General features: G+C 36.1%; 1 protein-coding gene and 1 long non-coding RNA gene across 3 annotated transcripts; one reads left to right on the top strand and one right to left on the bottom strand.

Moving 5' to 3' along the window:
* Positions 1-198: 198 nt before the first annotated feature.
* On the top strand, positions 199-15,462 carry LOC111472872 (E3 ubiquitin-protein ligase BRE1-like 1). Of its 2 annotated transcripts, XR_002715503.1 has the most exons (20): positions 199-812; positions 2,409-2,570; positions 2,663-2,747; positions 3,933-4,160; positions 4,264-4,425; positions 6,351-6,541; positions 6,653-6,736; positions 6,877-6,996; positions 7,090-7,276; positions 7,380-7,540; positions 7,614-7,685; positions 9,919-9,995; positions 12,736-12,930; positions 13,211-13,283; positions 13,363-13,449; positions 13,557-13,694; positions 13,811-14,013; positions 14,089-14,254; positions 14,621-14,861; positions 15,046-15,462. XR_002715503.1 is itself a non-coding variant. In XM_023118464.1 (19 exons), exons 1-19 carry the CDS (start codon positions 702-704, stop codon positions 14,750-14,752), a joined length of 2,634 nt encoding a protein of 877 aa, XP_022974232.1. In that variant the 5' UTR covers positions 199-701; the 3' UTR covers positions 14,753-15,462. The 2 variants fall into 2 exon arrangements, 1 of the variants encoding a protein (XP_022974232.1); XM_023118464.1 differs by having other exon boundaries at positions 14,621-15,462.
* On the bottom strand, positions 15,382-16,356 carry LOC111472898. The gene is made up of 2 exons (XR_002715508.1): positions 15,855-16,356; positions 15,382-15,779 (listed from the first exon to the last, which is right to left on the bottom strand). It is a non-coding gene; the product is annotated as an uncharacterized LOC111472898 (long non-coding RNA).
* Positions 16,357-16,580: the final 224 nt, after the last annotated feature.

Here is a 16,580-nt window from a genome sequence, read left to right on the forward strand (position 1 = left end):
ACTTGATCATCGCTCAACTATAAGATATCAGAAATTAAAATTTTGAAATCTTTTTTCAAGATTTCAAAATGAAAAATTAAATGGTCATGAGAATTTATTAAAATTTAATTTATTTGTCATCAATTTATATTTTTTAAACATCAACATAATGAGTAGATTTTTACACTCGAAATCGGAATTTTGTTTAAGATATTGACAAATATAAACAAATTCGGATTTGCGATTTGCAGTTGCAGATAGAATTTCCAGTTTCCAGAAGTGCCCTCATATCTTTCCAAGAATTTCGATCCTCTCTACACGACTCGGCATTCGATCCCCCTCAATAGAACGAACCACAACACGAACTGCGGCCGAGGGCGCATCCAACGATTCTACGAATCGGAGGTTTTTGGAATTTCATTCGTTCGAGAGGTTTTCGTCTTAATTAGGGTTTTGAGCGCCTGAATCAATCGTCTTTTTATTGATCCATATAATCTGGGCTTTGGTTGCTGGGTCCTGTGTAGATACTTTTGTAGCTCTAGGATTTTCTGGAGGAATATATCAATCATCACGGGGAGGGTTTTGGATTGGGGTAGTGAACAATTAATAATGTTCTAGAGGCATGATCCTTTGAATTAGGGTTTTCAGGCGCTTAATCAATCTTTGGAGTGGTGTTATGTGAGTGGACCTAGTGTTTGGCTCTTGTGGCCTGTGGAGGGGGGATGGAGAGCACTTTCGGTCCAGATAGAAAGCGGCGTCACTTTAGCACCATATCCCCAACGGCTGCTACTGCCCAGAAGACGCCCATCTTGCCCATCTCTGCGAACAAAAAGGTATGGTTCATGCCATTCAGTCAATTAATTTCTAACTAAATTGAGCTAGTTTTTCTCCGAAATTATGTTTTGTAGGCCCATCCTGGCCAGCGGTTTCAGTTTGGAATATTACGGTTATTGAACTACTTTGCATGTTTAGCTATTCTTTTTCCTGAACTCACATGGACTACAGATAATGAATTTACATTTTTTATTTGCTGTCATATTTCTTTCACGAATACCAGCGTCAGGACTTTATATCTACTAGTCAATCATAAGGCAATCAATGTATATTTCTGTCGGTTTTTGTTAGAATTTGGAGGAAAGTCATGAACTAATGCCACTATTTACGTGATTTCTAATTCGCCACTTACCACTTGTGCTTATCTTTAGTGGTGTACGGAGAACAAGAAAATCCAAATTCCAGTTGAATGCATTCTCCCTGACATGGCTTGTGATTTTGGAAAAGTGACCTCGTATTTGTATTTTGAATAATGAAAGAATTTAAGATGTTGTATTTTTGTTCCCAATTGAATCACGTGCTGCAATCTAGAGATAATCGAGAAAATGTTAATTCTTTTAATTGACATAATTCATAATTAGCATTCATTATGAATCTTTGTCATACTACATTGTTTAGTACAACTATATAATTTTCCGTCATTAATTTTTTCACGTTCATCTATTTCCGTAGTTTAAATAATTTCATAAAACTGAATATTTAGAAGACTGCCAGTATGCCGCAATGTCTATATACACATGCATGTCAGACAAATATTGACATGTTTGTATTGGGCATCCATATGTAATTTAGGAAATAACTGAGGAAGAGGCTTGTGGATTCTGTTTATTTGTTGAATTTTATTGATGTTTTGTTCTCCAACTTTGCTGGGTTTAGGATTCTCAACAACGGATATATCTTTTGAATAGTTTACATTTTTTATTTGCTGTCAGGTTCATTCTATTTGTTTATATTGGAGAAGCTTTGCTTATTGGTATTTTTATTGTCATTTTTGTTAATGATTCCAAAAAACAAAAAGTATGCTTAACTTGTTTGGAAACCACGTTGTTTTTCCAGTAATTTCATGTTTTCTTCATTTACATTATATTAACCTTTTCAGGCTGGGTTTCATGGGTAGTGGTTTTCGGGTGCATTTTGTGGTTTGATTTCCAAGTATTTGTGGTTATTAGTGCTGCTATCTGGATTTTCATCTCATACTAAAAGTCTTATTTTCTATATAAGACTTCTGAAAAAATTTGTTATGAACTAAATATTTATGGCATTTTGTTCTCTCAATAATTTCACTTTTTGTTAAGAGTAATCCATACCCATCAAATTTCATAATAAAGTGGAAAAAGGCGTAATAAGTATATAGCTAGATTTCTGTTGGTTCTACCAACTTAATTTGCTGTTAATCGAGAGAGAAAAAAAGAGCAATAGTGAAACGGCGTGCTATGATATATAAATCAAGAAATGACTCCATCAACATAATGTCTGCATCCAATGAGTGAACTGACAACATAAAGGCTATGATGGTCTCCTTCATGATCTATGTACATACTACTATTTAGGTAATTGAAAATTAGGTCTGAAAATTTCCCTTATTTCCTTTCCAGTTTGATGTTACTGTTCTTCAATACCAAAATCAGAAGCTTGCACAGAAGATAGAGGTTCAGAAGGTAGAGAGTAAATCTCTTCAGAATAAATATGCTCGATTTAAGGATAAACAAGAACCATATGATATAACAGTGGCTGTGGTTAAGAACTGTTGGGAAGAGGTATGTGTTATATCTTTCACTGGTCATCTTTTGGACATACCACGTGATCTTTCGTGCATTGCTTGAAATGTAGTTTATACATTTTGTGACAGCTTGTTAATGGATTGGAAACATCTTCTGTCCGTATGAGGAGGTGGAGGAGCAAGCAGGGTGGCGAACATACAATGGCTGCTGCAGGTGAGGATTTTCATCTGTATTTGGACTTATTATGTCGTCTCTGTCTCTGGTTTGATAAAGTGCTTCCATTTACTGTTATGTTTCTTGCTTGGTTTTTATATTGAAGTTCTGAAACACAATGTCAACAACTGGAGCTTCACTATATGGCTTCCTCTGGAGATGTTTTTCTCTTTCTTGGTATCTTGTTTATTTATATAGGCTTCCAACATTTCATTTTATATTTTATTAATTACCATTTTACCTGTTAATGGTTCTGGAACTTGAACTTAGCAGCGTTATGGATCATTGTTTCAATAAATTCCATTGCCACCTAATATTGGAACTCTAGGTTTTAGGATGCATATTGTAATTTGAGGATTAAAGTATTTTGGTTGTCATGAGATCATGCATATTCCAAATGGGGTTGCCTTGATTCTTCCGACTGAAAGTTGGCTTCTCATGAAAAAAAAAAAAAAAAAAAACTTCTTTCAATTGATTAGTTCATCTCCATTGGTTAACAACGAACTAGTGATTGCTAATATTTTCGATTGGGGACTGGGGAGCCGCTACAAAAGACAGATCACAGTTGAGGTTCTCAAACTTAGCAATATAGGCCGCTTTGGTTTTAATTCCTTAGTATGTCCTTAAGTATATATTTTTGGTCCTTTTTTTAATTCACATTCCTGGTCTATGGGTGCTGGTGGCATGATCGAAGAAAATTTTGAGCAAGTTATTTGGACACGTTTTTTTTTTCTTTCTGAAAGCCGACTTGTTTGCATGGTAAATGGCTCCGTATAGGAAATTAAATGGAGAGCTTTTTTGCAACTATCTCTGGTAGTGGTACATCTTCATGTATAGAGTAACCAATATCCTTATATTTTATATCATCTCTGAAGTATTTGTTTCCTCTCTCGCTCTCTCTCTCTCCCCGCAGGGAAGAGCACAAGCTGGGGAGAGGTTCTAAACTTATATTAGTTTCATGCTTGTTGGTGGTTGCTTTTCAATTCCTCTTGTAATTATACTCCTTTTATGTTTAGTCAAATTGGAGTTCTTAAAATAGTTAAAAGATGTTGACTAATAAAGATGGTCTGCTTGTTCTTTTGGTTTCTTGTCTCTTTTAACCTTAAGAATCTCTGGTCATTTTCATAGCTTGGTCCCATTGTTTTGCTAGTTATGAACATTTAATATTTCTTAATTGCATTGTAGATGGATCTTCGTCTAGCTTTGAAGATGCTGTTCTTAGTCGGCTTGCCGAAACAGGTGCTACTCAAAGTTCATCAACATATAGTTCTTCCAAGCACATAGAACAAGAAACAGAATCACCATGTGAGAAGACCAATATCATCAAGCAGAATATTGATGCGGCAATTGAAAATCTTTGGTATCTGAAGGATGGTTTACATGCTACATTGTTGAATGAGCTCCCAAAAAATGGTATGCGTCCATGGATTCTTATGTAATAATCTGTATCTGCTGTCATTCTTTATCCCATTTGGCTTCTTGCTTAGTTCTCTATAAACATTGGTTGTTTTGTTAGATTCATTCAGGATTAGGGCATCTGGTGACTTGATTAAAGAAGTAAGGAATATGAGGTTGAGAGTAAAGGAATTTTTGTTTAAGAAGAAGATGTTGGCTAAAGAATTGCAGAATCATCGGGACTTAGATGCAAAAGCTAAAGCTGAGCTAAAATGTTTTAAAGGTAACTTCTAGACATTTCATATTATTTGTCATTTGCTGTTGGAAATGTTTACCACCTGATTGAGTTAAAACTAGAAGTACTTTTACTAATAGTTTCCTTCTCATGTTTTTGTACTAAACTTTTTGGCAACAATGTGCCATCGTTCGTGTCACCTTGGTGATTCACTTCCACGTGCTTCTTGGAAGAACACTCTTATTGTCTCTAGAAGTCAATTTTAGGGCTTCTGAAGTCTCCTAGTGGAATAGTGGGATGGGGCCTGATACTAGGAATATGAAAGAAAATGTTAGTGGCACATTTTTCTTGTACATAGAGGTTGCTTCACTGCCTCCTAATACAAGGCAATTTTACTAGAGTATTGTGTGCCTTGGAACTCCCTAGTCTATTGATGGCGCGCTGAAGGTATATGACTCATTTTTTAACTATCTTTTGTCAGATCATCTTGTTTAAAACAAAAAAGAAGGTTGCCCTGTTTCTTTCTTATTCTTGCTTCCCTATTTCCCAAGATTTCACTGTCTTATTATCCTTACCAATGAGGAAGCCTTCAACGAGGCTGCTCTTACCTTTTATTCTAAGCACTAAGGAAGGAGGCTCCATCGAAGAGTGTTTATTCCATCCTTACTGCTTATAAGGTGGTTGATAAATATAAAAAGTCAAGAGGGAAAATTTGTTCTTGTAAGATGTGAACTTTGTAGACTGAGATTTCCTTGATTCCATTTTTAATATGGCTTCGGATTGAGATTTGTGGTTGAGGAGGAATCTTAATGAAAGGATGCTACTGTGGCTGATGATAGGGAGAATAGAAGGTTTATTGGGTATAAGATTAAATACGAACATATAATCTGAACTGTAAAGTTCTTGACCTTAGTTTTATATTGAAGCTGAAATTTTCCGATTAAGCTTTATTCTTCTTTTTGACTTGTCTTATTGCAAGCTAAATGTGTTGGGCAGAAAAGCTACAATCCAAATTTGTGTAATTCTCCTCCTTAGTGTATTGTATGCAAAAATAGTGACGAAACTTTGGACCATTTTGGGCAGTACTTCCCCTTTTGTGACATTTTGTGAACCTTTCAGCATTAGTCAGTGTATGGCCTGAAAGGTCGAATTTCTGGCTCAAAAGATTCTAGTTAAAACTAGAAATATTTGGATTGAGACCATCACAGGGGGTATTTGGCTTGTGAAGTATTTTATTGAGACCATCACAGGGGGTATTTGGCTTGTGAAGTATTATGGGGTGTTTAACATAGGGTGCTTAAGATACGCTTAAGATATTGTGTCGTCTTCCAAAGTCATGCTGGAGAGAGATTTTTGGGATTTCTATATATGTGCCTGTACACGTCATGTGTTGCTCATATGTGTAAAGCTATTTGAAAGGTCTAAGACCCCCAGAAAATACAAAATTTTCTTATGGGCTGTTCAGGGTTACAACCTTGTGATGAAGTCAACAGCATAAATTCTTCCAGCTTTCATTCCTTTAGTCATTGTTGGAGTGCCATCACCTTATTTCCAAAAACTCTTACACACTTGGCCATTCTGGTTGATGGCGTTTAATCTCTTTGGGGATCACTTTGCCTTTTATTTCGAGGGTTTGAAGTCTGCTTATCTTCAGCTGTGGGCAAAATTTAATGATAGAGCACATGTACTCTTTGGCTTAATTCTTCTTGGCTATTTTATGGGAAGTTTGTCTGGAGAGAAGTAAGACAATTTGGGGTTTCTTTTTAAGACTTTATGACTATGTAAGGGGTTTTCCTCTTTCTTATAATTTCATTTAACGAACGAAATAATTTGTTTTCTATCACAGAAAAGAAAAACGGGAATGCCATCCACAGTATACAGGGATTAGGATCCGAAGGAGAAGATTTTTCTTATAATCATTATCTGCTGTATATTCTGTGTTTTAATTTTATTTTTTTATTTGTGGTACAAAGTGGAATTGGAAAGTGCAGTGGCTGAACTGGAAGAGAGCAATTCCAAGCTAACGAAGCTTAGAGCTGAACATGATGCTGCAAAAAGGGCTGGATTTCCTGTTTTGAATCTAGCAGGTAAACATGCTGGCAGTGGTAAGGTGGGAGACAAACAAAAAGATCTCCGAGACGAACCTTATCTCAAAGAGTTGAAGGTAATTTCCCATCACCGCACCCCCCNCCCCCCCCCCCCCCCCCCCCCCCCCCCATGTTTTGATTTCATATTGAGACGTTAGGTTTTTTCCCTCCGTTTCTTTGCTCTGTAGGACCAGGCAGTTGATCGACTGGCAGAATTAAATAATCTACATCAAGAACGACTAAAAATGCTGCAACAGTTATCTGATATCCGGGTTGGAATTATTTAAATATGGTTTATTTAGTCCTCTGTTTCCTTATAGTAGTTGTGAATGTTTATTGAGATAGCCTGAAACTCTCAACACAAGGGTTCATTTATGATCTGATTTACAATTTTTATTTATGTTATTGACAGAATAGAATGAAGAGTGTGAAGTCCATTTCATCTTCACAATCGTATCTTTTATTGAGAGATCGGATAGAAAAATTAAAATCAGAAGTATATGAGCAGCAGGCTTTATTTGAGAAACTACAGGTTGTAAACTGGTCGGTAGTTGCATTATTGCCTGAATTTGCCATTTATTATGTGTGTTTTTTTTTATGCTAACACATTTCTTGCCAACTTCAGATTGAGAAGTTTAATATTACATGGAGGGAGAAGGAATTAAATATTAAAAATAACATACTTGATATCTTGAGGAGATCGTCTACTGTCACTGATACAAGGATTAATGATCTAGAAATGCTGATTCAGAAACAGAAGGATGAAAAAAAGTCAATTGAGAGTAAGCTGGCTGAAGTATTGAAAGAATCAGGTTGGATGGTATTTAATGCTTTTCTCCGATCATAGAATATATATTGCCCACCCATGTTGATCTATAGTGGTTTTTGCATCCTGATGGATTGCTTTTTCTTCAGGAAGGAAAAAAATTGTCTCAGAATTTAGGGCATTGGTTTCTTCGTTTCCAGAAGCAATGAGCTCTATGCAAAGTCAGTTACTTAAATGCAAAGAAGCTGCTACAAATGCTCATTCTGTGCGGGCAGACATGCTATCTCTTTCTAGTATTATTGATAGAATGGTAGGTAGAGTTTGATTATGCTACACTTGAAAAGAATTGAACGCTTGTCATCATTTCTTTTGGCTTGATGCAGGAGAAAGAGTGTGAAAGTTTGTCATCTCGGTCCAAGGATCAAATTGCAGAGATACAGAAGTTGCAAGCTATGGTACGATAAACCTTTCTGATGAGATTTTCCTTTCCCTTTCTGTGCTCTTTAAAAATAGATATCTTATTGACGAGTAGTAATGACAAGTTTTGTTGTTGTTGTTGTTGTGCATAATACATCTTGTTTCTTATTAAAAAATGATAACGAGGCTTTTTGATGTTGGGCTTTATGATAAGAGACAATTTCATTGATGATTTAGATTTACAAAAGGGATTTAATATCCATGGTGTTTACAAAACACCTTCTCGATTTGAAATGAGGGAGGTATAAGTGGAGGAAGTAAAATATTAAATAGTTTACACCAAGATATAGCTTAGTAAACAACATTATTGAAAAGTTTTGTATAAGCATTCTTGAAAGGGTGGTACGTTAAGGCTATGTCCAATACATCCTTTACCTCCCTAGGAAATGTGATATGCCACTTGAATATATTGAGAAACGTTGTCCAGAAATTCTGAGCATATGTGCCTTGCATAAATAATTGGCTTTGTGATTCATTTTTTAATTGCACAATGAACACCAATTTGGAAAAAGAGTGACGTAAGACCTTTTTTTAAAGATTTTCACTTGTGTTAATGCCTTTAAGCGCTATTTTCCAAAGGAAAAACTTCCATCTTTTTAGGGTGATGTCCTTTCTATACCGTTTTTGCGAGCATGGGATTTATTGCTTCTACTTTTCTCCCATGTCCATCATTAAGGATTTTGTAGAGATGACCCCGTCAGCACTGGGAAGTCAAGTCAGTGAGAGTTTGCTTCGTTTGAAAATACCACAGGGCAAGTTCAAGGATTAATTCAGCTCATTTCGTTGCTTCGTTATCCTTTAAATTCCTACCAAGCTTCCGGTTCCAAAATTTGTTGAGAACATTCCACATTTCTTTGATCGTGTCTTTTTTGCTATGAGAGAGAGTGGATACCGCAGGGCTAGCATAGTGTTTCCAATCCATGGATAGGTCCAAAATGATGTGCTTCCTTCATCAACCTATGACAAGTTTGGTTGGTGATGAGGTTTTGATGTTTCTTTATGTACTTCCAAGGCCCTTTTGTAGAAGATGGAGGGGGTTGATTTTTGTTTGATGTAGGAGTATATTTGGCCTTTATAATATTTCTCCACAAGGCCTTTTCTTTGTGATGATATCTCCATCCATTTGGTGAGGTCTGCTTTGTTCTTCTTTATAGAGAAAAGACCAAGGCCTCCCTTTTTTGGTGGGAGGTTTATAATATTCCATCGAACAAGGTGTGGGCCATCTTTCCACAAGTAGTTTATGAATATTCTTTCTATATCCTTGGGCCCTTTTTGTGGCATTTCAAATAGTGACATGTAGTAAGTGAGGAGGTTGGATAATGTGATTTGTATTAGGGTCCGTCTTTCCGCCTTTTGAAGTATAGTATGATGACCATGTTGATAGCCTTCTTTCTATTTTTTCAATAATAGTCTTCCATAAGGGAAAAAAAAATTTGTTTCCTTTTAGAGGTAGTCCTAGGTACATATTCGGTCACTCTCCCTTTCTACAACCATTTTTGCTAGCAAATTCTTCAATAATGTATGTACTAATATTGATGCCCATGATTTTTGTTTTTTTGAAGATTGGTATTTTGTCTAGAAAATCCTTCAAAGATATTTACCGTCTCGATCATGTTTTTTATGGAGGAGGCGTCTGCCAAGTCAGAAAAGAGGATTATATCATCTACCGACTGAAAGTGGTTGATGCTTAAGCCTTCCTTACCAATTTGAAAACCTTTTATCTGCCATTCATATTCCGCTTTTGTCAGTATGCGACTGAGGCAGTCGATTACCATGATGAAAAGAAAAGGGGATAGTGGATCTTCCTATCCAACACCCCGTTTGGCATAAATCTTCCCTCTCTGTCTTCCATTGATGATAAACCATGCTAGCTTTAAACTTCCTTCCATGACCGATTGGCACCCGAAGGGATTTTCTTTTCCTCCCTCTTTCCGACCAAATTTTCTACAAAGTAGCAGAAATTCAATTTGTCAATGCAAATGGCCTTTTGTCCTGGTGTGGTGGTCCCAATACAACTTTCTTATTTCCTGTTACAAGTTATCCTTAAACCATTTCTTCCTTTTAATGTGTTTGATAAAATGATTGTAGAAGATTGTTCAATGATCCCCCCACCCCCAATGCACACACACTCTGCTTGTAATTTGCAAAAGATTTGGTATTGAAACATCTGTTTCTCTTGTTTTTTGGTTCTATTTCTAAACGTTGATGCAGGTTCAAGATTTCACTGAAGTTGGTCGGGACTTGAAACTCATAATTGATATGTATAAACGTGAATCAACTGAATCGAGGTAGGGTGGTCTAAATTCACTCTATTTGGTTAAGATATTCTATAATGTCATCACAATGAATTATTGTTAGAAGAAGCACCGCTTTGGCTATCTAAAATGGCTTTCAATTGATATTTATTTTGTAGTACAGAGAAGAATTACTAACAAAACCAGTCATTATTTTGGCTATAAATTTCATTGATGAATGTTCTTTTGATAATATTGAAAAATATTGTTGAACTTTGGTTTTCATTTTACTTGAATTATGCTAGAGAGCACCAAAGAATCCATGCATTGTGGTACCGATCAATCAATCTAAACAATTATAAGCAACATGCTCCAAAGATCAGAAACAAGGAATTGATTTATAATAGACAAGAAACTTAGCATAATCCGAAGGCTAAGAAAATAAAGATTGCAAGAAGGATGCGGGATAATTCTTCTATAAAACATGGCAATCTTATTTTCTCGAACATTCATAATCATGATTCATGAATCTTGGAAATTGATGTCTAAGAATCTTGAAAATTGATGTTTAAGAGGCCTCACCACAATATTTTCTCAAGTCTTTCTCATATGATCCATGAGACCTTGGCTTAGGTCGAATATTTCTCTGCATTAAACTTGTTGATTTGTTGAAAATTGATCCAAATTATGAATTAATTTCCCCAACATGCAATCAACATCCATCGACCCTTCTCTGACTTCCTTCAACTGCAAGCATTGGTTCTGTTTTCCTTCAATTACTGCCTTCACAAGGTGGGATTCACATCGAACGGAAAGTTTTCTGGCCTTCAACTTCTTTCTCGTGCTATAAATTTTCATTGTTGGCAATTTCTTGAATATTCTGGAATTTGTTTCAAGACCTTCTTTGGAATCAATAGTCACTAGAATAGGAATTTCAATGTAAATTTTGATAGGATCTTTGAATAAATTGAGCACAAGTAGAGTTGTTATGTTGAAGTTCATCTTCTGAATCGCAGCATTGGAATTCCAGCACTCTTCTTGAATGTATTTGTGGTTTTCTTGTCTATACTGATCTTTTATCTTCTCTTGGGTACCTTTCTTATGTTGTAAATCTCTACTCTTGTAAATGCGCTTGTTGTTTTGTCTTTCTTCTAGAAAAGAAAATACTCTAAAAGGCATCCCTTTGTAAATAAGTGAGTTGTTAAACAATGAGCACAACTCACAAAGCTCCCTTTTGTGATTGGTGTCAACAACAGTTTCTTACTACCAACATTGGCCTAAACGATTGATCCCATACCAATTTGGTGTAATCTAAGTGACTAAGGAGAGTTCTTTCCAAGAAGTCTAACCAGAATCTTTATTATCAATCAAAAAGGTGTAAAGTACAAGAGGGGAACTCTTTATTTATAGAGGATTGAAAAAGAAAATATTAAAAAATACTAAAAGATATTAAGAGGAATTAACCAAGAGTAATATCTAATTAACCACTAATTCTACTACATCATAACCATTCGGATTCAGTGGTGGTTGTTTTGCCTCGTTCTTTGTTCAATAGGGAATTGGTGTATATTGTGCCCTTCTTTCTTTGATCAAGGAGTTCTGTTATATTTGGAGAGGAGACGTTTGTACTTGGAGTCCTAGTCTTTCAAAGGTTTTTCTTGTAAACCTTTCTTTCTTTGTTTGGTTAATCTCTCTCTCAGGTGGTCCTGTCCTTGCCTCTACTCGTAGTCGGCGAAAATTTCAAAGAAGGTTGAACTTTTTGCCTGTCACGTTCTCCATGGAAAAGTAACATCTTGAATTGGGTTTTAAGGAAGGTGCCCATTTTGATTGGACCATTGTGTTGCATCCTTTAGAGCTGTGATTTTGATTAGCCTTTTTGGAGCCATTTCTTCAGGGAATTTGACTTATGCTTTGGTAGTCGTAGGGGTTGTAAAGAAATGATCCGAGATTTTCTTCTCCACTCTCCCTTTTGTGAGAAGGGAAGGTTTTTGTGGAAAGCCAAGGTCTGCTATTTCGTGGGGTTTTTGGGGAGAGAAGAACAACAAAATTTTTAGAGAGCTTGAAAGGTCTTTGAGTGATATTTGGGCATTTAGTAGATTCAACATTTCTCCATGGACTTCAGTAGTGAAGCCTTTTCTAATAACCCCTTTAGGTCTTGTTTCACTTGATTGAAGCCCTTTCTTTACTTTGCCTCCTTTTGTGATTTATTATTATTTTTTATTTTTTATATGTCATTAGATTCTTTCATTTTGCATCATGCAATTTTAGGCGTTCTTATCATGGACTTTCAAGTGATGTTATGCTTTAAAATCATGGACTTATCGGCGATTTTAAATCCATAGTAAATTTAACCTTTATAAGGTACTCGATGATAGCATTTGAAAGATTTTATGGACAGAGGTCACAGTAGAAATCTATCTTCCGAAGAAGCTCCCACACAAGCCCTAGAATACCACATGAATTAACAGCGCCTCCCTCTCCCCTGCTTTTATCGAAGTAGAAAGTACCTTTTTCCTCTTTCTTTGGTGGGGGCAGGTGGTGGAGGACTAGAAGAGTTGAGGGATGAAATGCAAACTTATTCTGCTCCTTTTTATTTCACTGTACTCATTTGTGTATACTAAGAAGACAAAATTAAAGGAGTCGTGAAATGTACTAATGTTTTATTCTAGCTCAATCTCCTCTGAGCTGAGTTAACCTCGTGTATTCCATGTACTTACTCATTTATGTTTTTAATGAAAGAAGTTTGTTGACATGTACGAATATTAGGTGTGTGCTTAGAAATTTACTTCTGCAGGGATGTTTTGGAAGCTAGGGATTTGGAATATAAGGCGTGGGCTCGTGTTCAATCTTTGAAGTCCTCTCTGGATGAACGCAACCTGGAATCTCGTGTTAAGACTGCAAATGAAGCTGAGGCTATATCTCAACAAAGGCTAGCTGCTGCAGAAGCTGAGATTGCACGCCTAAGACAGAAGTTAGAATCGTCTAAAAGGTTGGACTTTGATCTGACTGCTTTATTCCTCGAAGATCCCTTGCTAGTTTCAAATTTATACGTATGAAACCTATTGTTCCTCTTCTGCTCTCTGGAACCAGATTATTGGGTTCATTTTTCTTTTTGAGATGTGTGAATAGTTTTCAAATACATTACTTTAATGTTTTCTTGCTATCCGATTGATACCATTCTGGGATACTTGACAGCTTTGTAAGTTGTTTGCTCTTACAACATTATTACCACATAGGATTCAAACCATGCGTTCATCTTTATTTTTCAGGGATTTAATTCGATTAACAGATGTTGTAAAATCTAAAGGCGACGAAAATGTGGCATATTTTTCTGAAATTGAGGTAACTTTCTTGTATTCTGAACTTTGACTGTTTTATCTTCTGAACATTTTGCGGTCATCTAATTGTTAGTCTTTAACAGACAATTGGGCAGGCATATGACGATATGCAAACTCAAAACCAGCATCTGTTGCAGCAAATAACTGAGAGAGATGAGTACAACATTAAGGTTGTTACATCTTTTAAGACTAGAAGATTGTCGAGGATAAATTTGTATACTGTCTTCTAAGATTTATTTGATGTTCATATGCAATGCTGTGATGTCTGTTTTTGCAGCTTGTTTTAGAAGGTGTGAGAGCAAGGCAATTGCATGAGATTATGCTCATCGAGAAACAAACCTTTGAGAAGGAGGTTCAGCAAGCCAATGCATCTCTTGTACTTTACGAGATGAAAGCTGATAGAATTGAAGACCAGGTAACATGATCATCATGTTGAACCGTCAACTGTGGTGATGGAGAATTGTAATTTACTTTCTGAATAATTGTGTTATATTTGCTTATTTATCATTGTTGTATGATTGTTCTTAACAGTTGAGAGGTTTCTCGGATCATATTCAGAAAATTGAAGAAGGCAAGTTACAAGACACATATACTCTAGAAAACACTAAAAAAAGATTAAGTGATATTAGAATAGCATCTCAGCAAATGAGGGAATCACTTGATCAATCTCAATCTAAAGTTGAAAAAAGTCGAACGACTCAAGTGGAGCTACAGATAGAACTAGAAAGAGAGAGGTGTGGATATTTTCTGCTTCTTTTCTGTTTCTTTTACTCTTGCAGAACGTGCTAGTGATTGTTAGTACTTTTTAGGTTTGAGAAGAAAAGAATTGAAGAGGAAATAGAAGTTGTTGGCAGAAAGTTTTCACGGCTTGAAGCACAGATGAAAAGCTCATCTGTAGTTGAAAGGCTCCATGGCGAACTTGGGGAATATGAAACGATAGTGAATTGCAAAATTTGTGTCAACAGTAGAAAGCAGGTAAATTTTTTTTTCACTTGGAAGTTGGAAATTTTTGGTAACGTCCTTGTAATTAATGTGCTTCCATGAGTGTTCAAAATGTGGAAATCTTCGTTGGCAAGTGACTGGTAGATGAATATCCTATAAAATATAAGTACGTTGTAGATGGTAAAATCAATTGTTTTGGGGATCAAAATTGCTTTGTTTGATTCAACAAGTGTGTTGTATCGGGTGTTCATGCTTCGACATTGAATCTTCTACTTTCATGTTCTTCAAGATTTCCTTTTTTCTTATTACGTCAATTTGCTCTACATATCTCTGTATGCATCTCTTATTTTCATTTGTGCTTCATTTCATGTTAAAATTTCTTTTCTTTTGGCGCTTCAGGTTGTCATTACCAAGTGCTTCCACTTATTCTGTAATCCCTGTGTACAAGATATCTTGAAGAGTCAGCATCGAAAATGCCCAAGATGTAGTGCAACTTTCGGGCCCAATGATGTCAAGCAAGTTTTCTTTTGACTTTACACTGGGGCATGCATACCTCTCGATAAGACTTATCTCAACTGCCTTCGGTGCACATTTCATGGCCATTTGGTTGATGCAAGAATTGACATGGAGATACATACAGGTTAATGCGTATGACTGTTAGAATGTAGAGCAAACAGTGTGAGAGACGAGAGCAAGAAATGTGGAAGTCCTGATGCATAGCAATTTAAGCAAATCATTTGTTGGCTTGGTTCTAGTTTGTGATTTTATTAAAAGTTTATCTAGATGTGTAATTCTTTTACTCTCTTATGATGTGTTTGGAGCAGCTGGAAGCTTTCACTTCATTATTTGCCAGATTAATCAGAATCGCTTCACTGCTATACAGCCAGGGGTCCATAGAGGACAAGTTTTTCTTTGCTCAAACAAAGAATTGAACTCCCACTCCAACAGTTGAAGCTAGAGTTAATGTGTGGTGTTCTTTGTGGAACGGGTTTACCCTTGCAAAACAGCTGGTGGAACGTCATCACTCCTCTGCCGGCAGAAGTTTTTGTACATTACTTGGTTAGGTCTTAGAAGCTGATATTTCCTTTTGATTTATCTTATACATTTATTCCTCTTTTTTCTCCCATCTGACGTGTTTGGAGTTCATGCTTTGATGTTTAGCGAATCTTTCAATGCACATGAGGTGCAGAAATTGTTTGTAGCTGCTCTGTTAGTAACTCAGTATAAGATTTGCTTGTTTATTTGGTTTGCTAATTATTCTTTTTCTCATTTATTATTTATTTTTTACTTTTATGTTGTTCCTTGGTCCTTGGTCCTGTATCTGTTGGGTGCCCCGCTGGCGAGAAAATCAAGATGGAGCTTTATCGTGTTTTTCCATCTCTACAGGCCAAGGATGAACTTTATTTAACCAAAGCAGTTTTCAACATTGAATAATAGAGCATTCTTAAATGGCATTTCAACCAATCTGCAAATTCCTGTTGTCCAGAGTACTAGCTATTTGTTAATGTGAGAGTATTTATGCTTTCTATGTTCATACGATTGACTACTAATTTTTCTTCTCTTGGTGAACTTTGGATTAAACATTTTAACATTTTGGTTCACCATTTGTTTGAGGTTAGTTAATTAAGGCGACGGAGAAACCACTCGGAAACGTGCTGCTAGGACAATGCACATAATCTTTGTACATTGTATAGTCTGTTTTCTACTGTTAATCCATATATGAAAAGGGTATTTTAGTCCGATTGATGATCCAGATGTGGCTTAAACATAGCATGTGAAGTTTCTTGGATGTAATGATAGTTGTCTATTGTACGGATGTTGAAATTTGGTCACAGTCAGGATTTATGAGACTGAAGCTCTTCCAAGTCAGAGATTTTCTTAGTTATATGAATTTTGTGTGATTAAATGCATTGATAATCAAGTACTGAAAGATTCTCATCTTTACAAGCATTACTGTAATTCAATTTGCCAAAATGCTTGCCCCTTCAAGGATAGACCCATCTAAGAGGGAAACAAGAAGGAACAATATGGAGACAGCTCACCTCAAAAGCATACACGTGCCTCATGATTTCTCCTAAAGCATTTTTGCACCTCCTTTAGGTACATAAAGCAGCGAATTTGGAGGAAACTTACTACTTAGGGTATGTTTTTTTTCTCTCCTTTTCAGTTGGTGCAGAGCCCAGAATTCTTTTTGGCTAAATCTACATGTTATTGGACAGTTCTTTCTTTCTTTCTTTTTTCTTTTCAGCTTCTTACTTTCTTTTGTTCATTTCCCATCTTAGAAACTGATCTCACCATTGCAATTGTGTTGATCTGATGCAGACTAAACATTAGGCTAATGATGAGATGAATGGTGATC

Source organism: Cucurbita maxima, unplaced genomic scaffold (genome assembly GCF_002738345.1).
Source record: "Cucurbita maxima cultivar Rimu unplaced genomic scaffold, Cmax_1.0 Cma_Scf00091, whole genome shotgun sequence".
Taxonomy (NCBI): Eukaryota; Viridiplantae; Streptophyta; class Magnoliopsida; order Cucurbitales; family Cucurbitaceae; genus Cucurbita; species Cucurbita maxima.

Bases quoted from the DNA above. Each gene is read 5' to 3' on its own strand.
- LOC111472872 (XM_023118464.1), top strand. From the start codon at position 702: ATGGAGAGCACTTTCGGTCCAGATAGAAAGCGGCGTCACTTTAGCACC. The intron at 4,161-4,263 runs GTATGCGTCCAT...TTGTTTTGTTAG, and splicing joins GAATGAGCTCCCAAAAAATG to ATTCATTCAGGATTAGGGCA. The intron at 12,931-13,210 runs GTTGGACTTTGA...TTTATTTTTCAG, and splicing joins AAGTTAGAATCGTCTAAAAG to GGATTTAATTCGATTAACAG.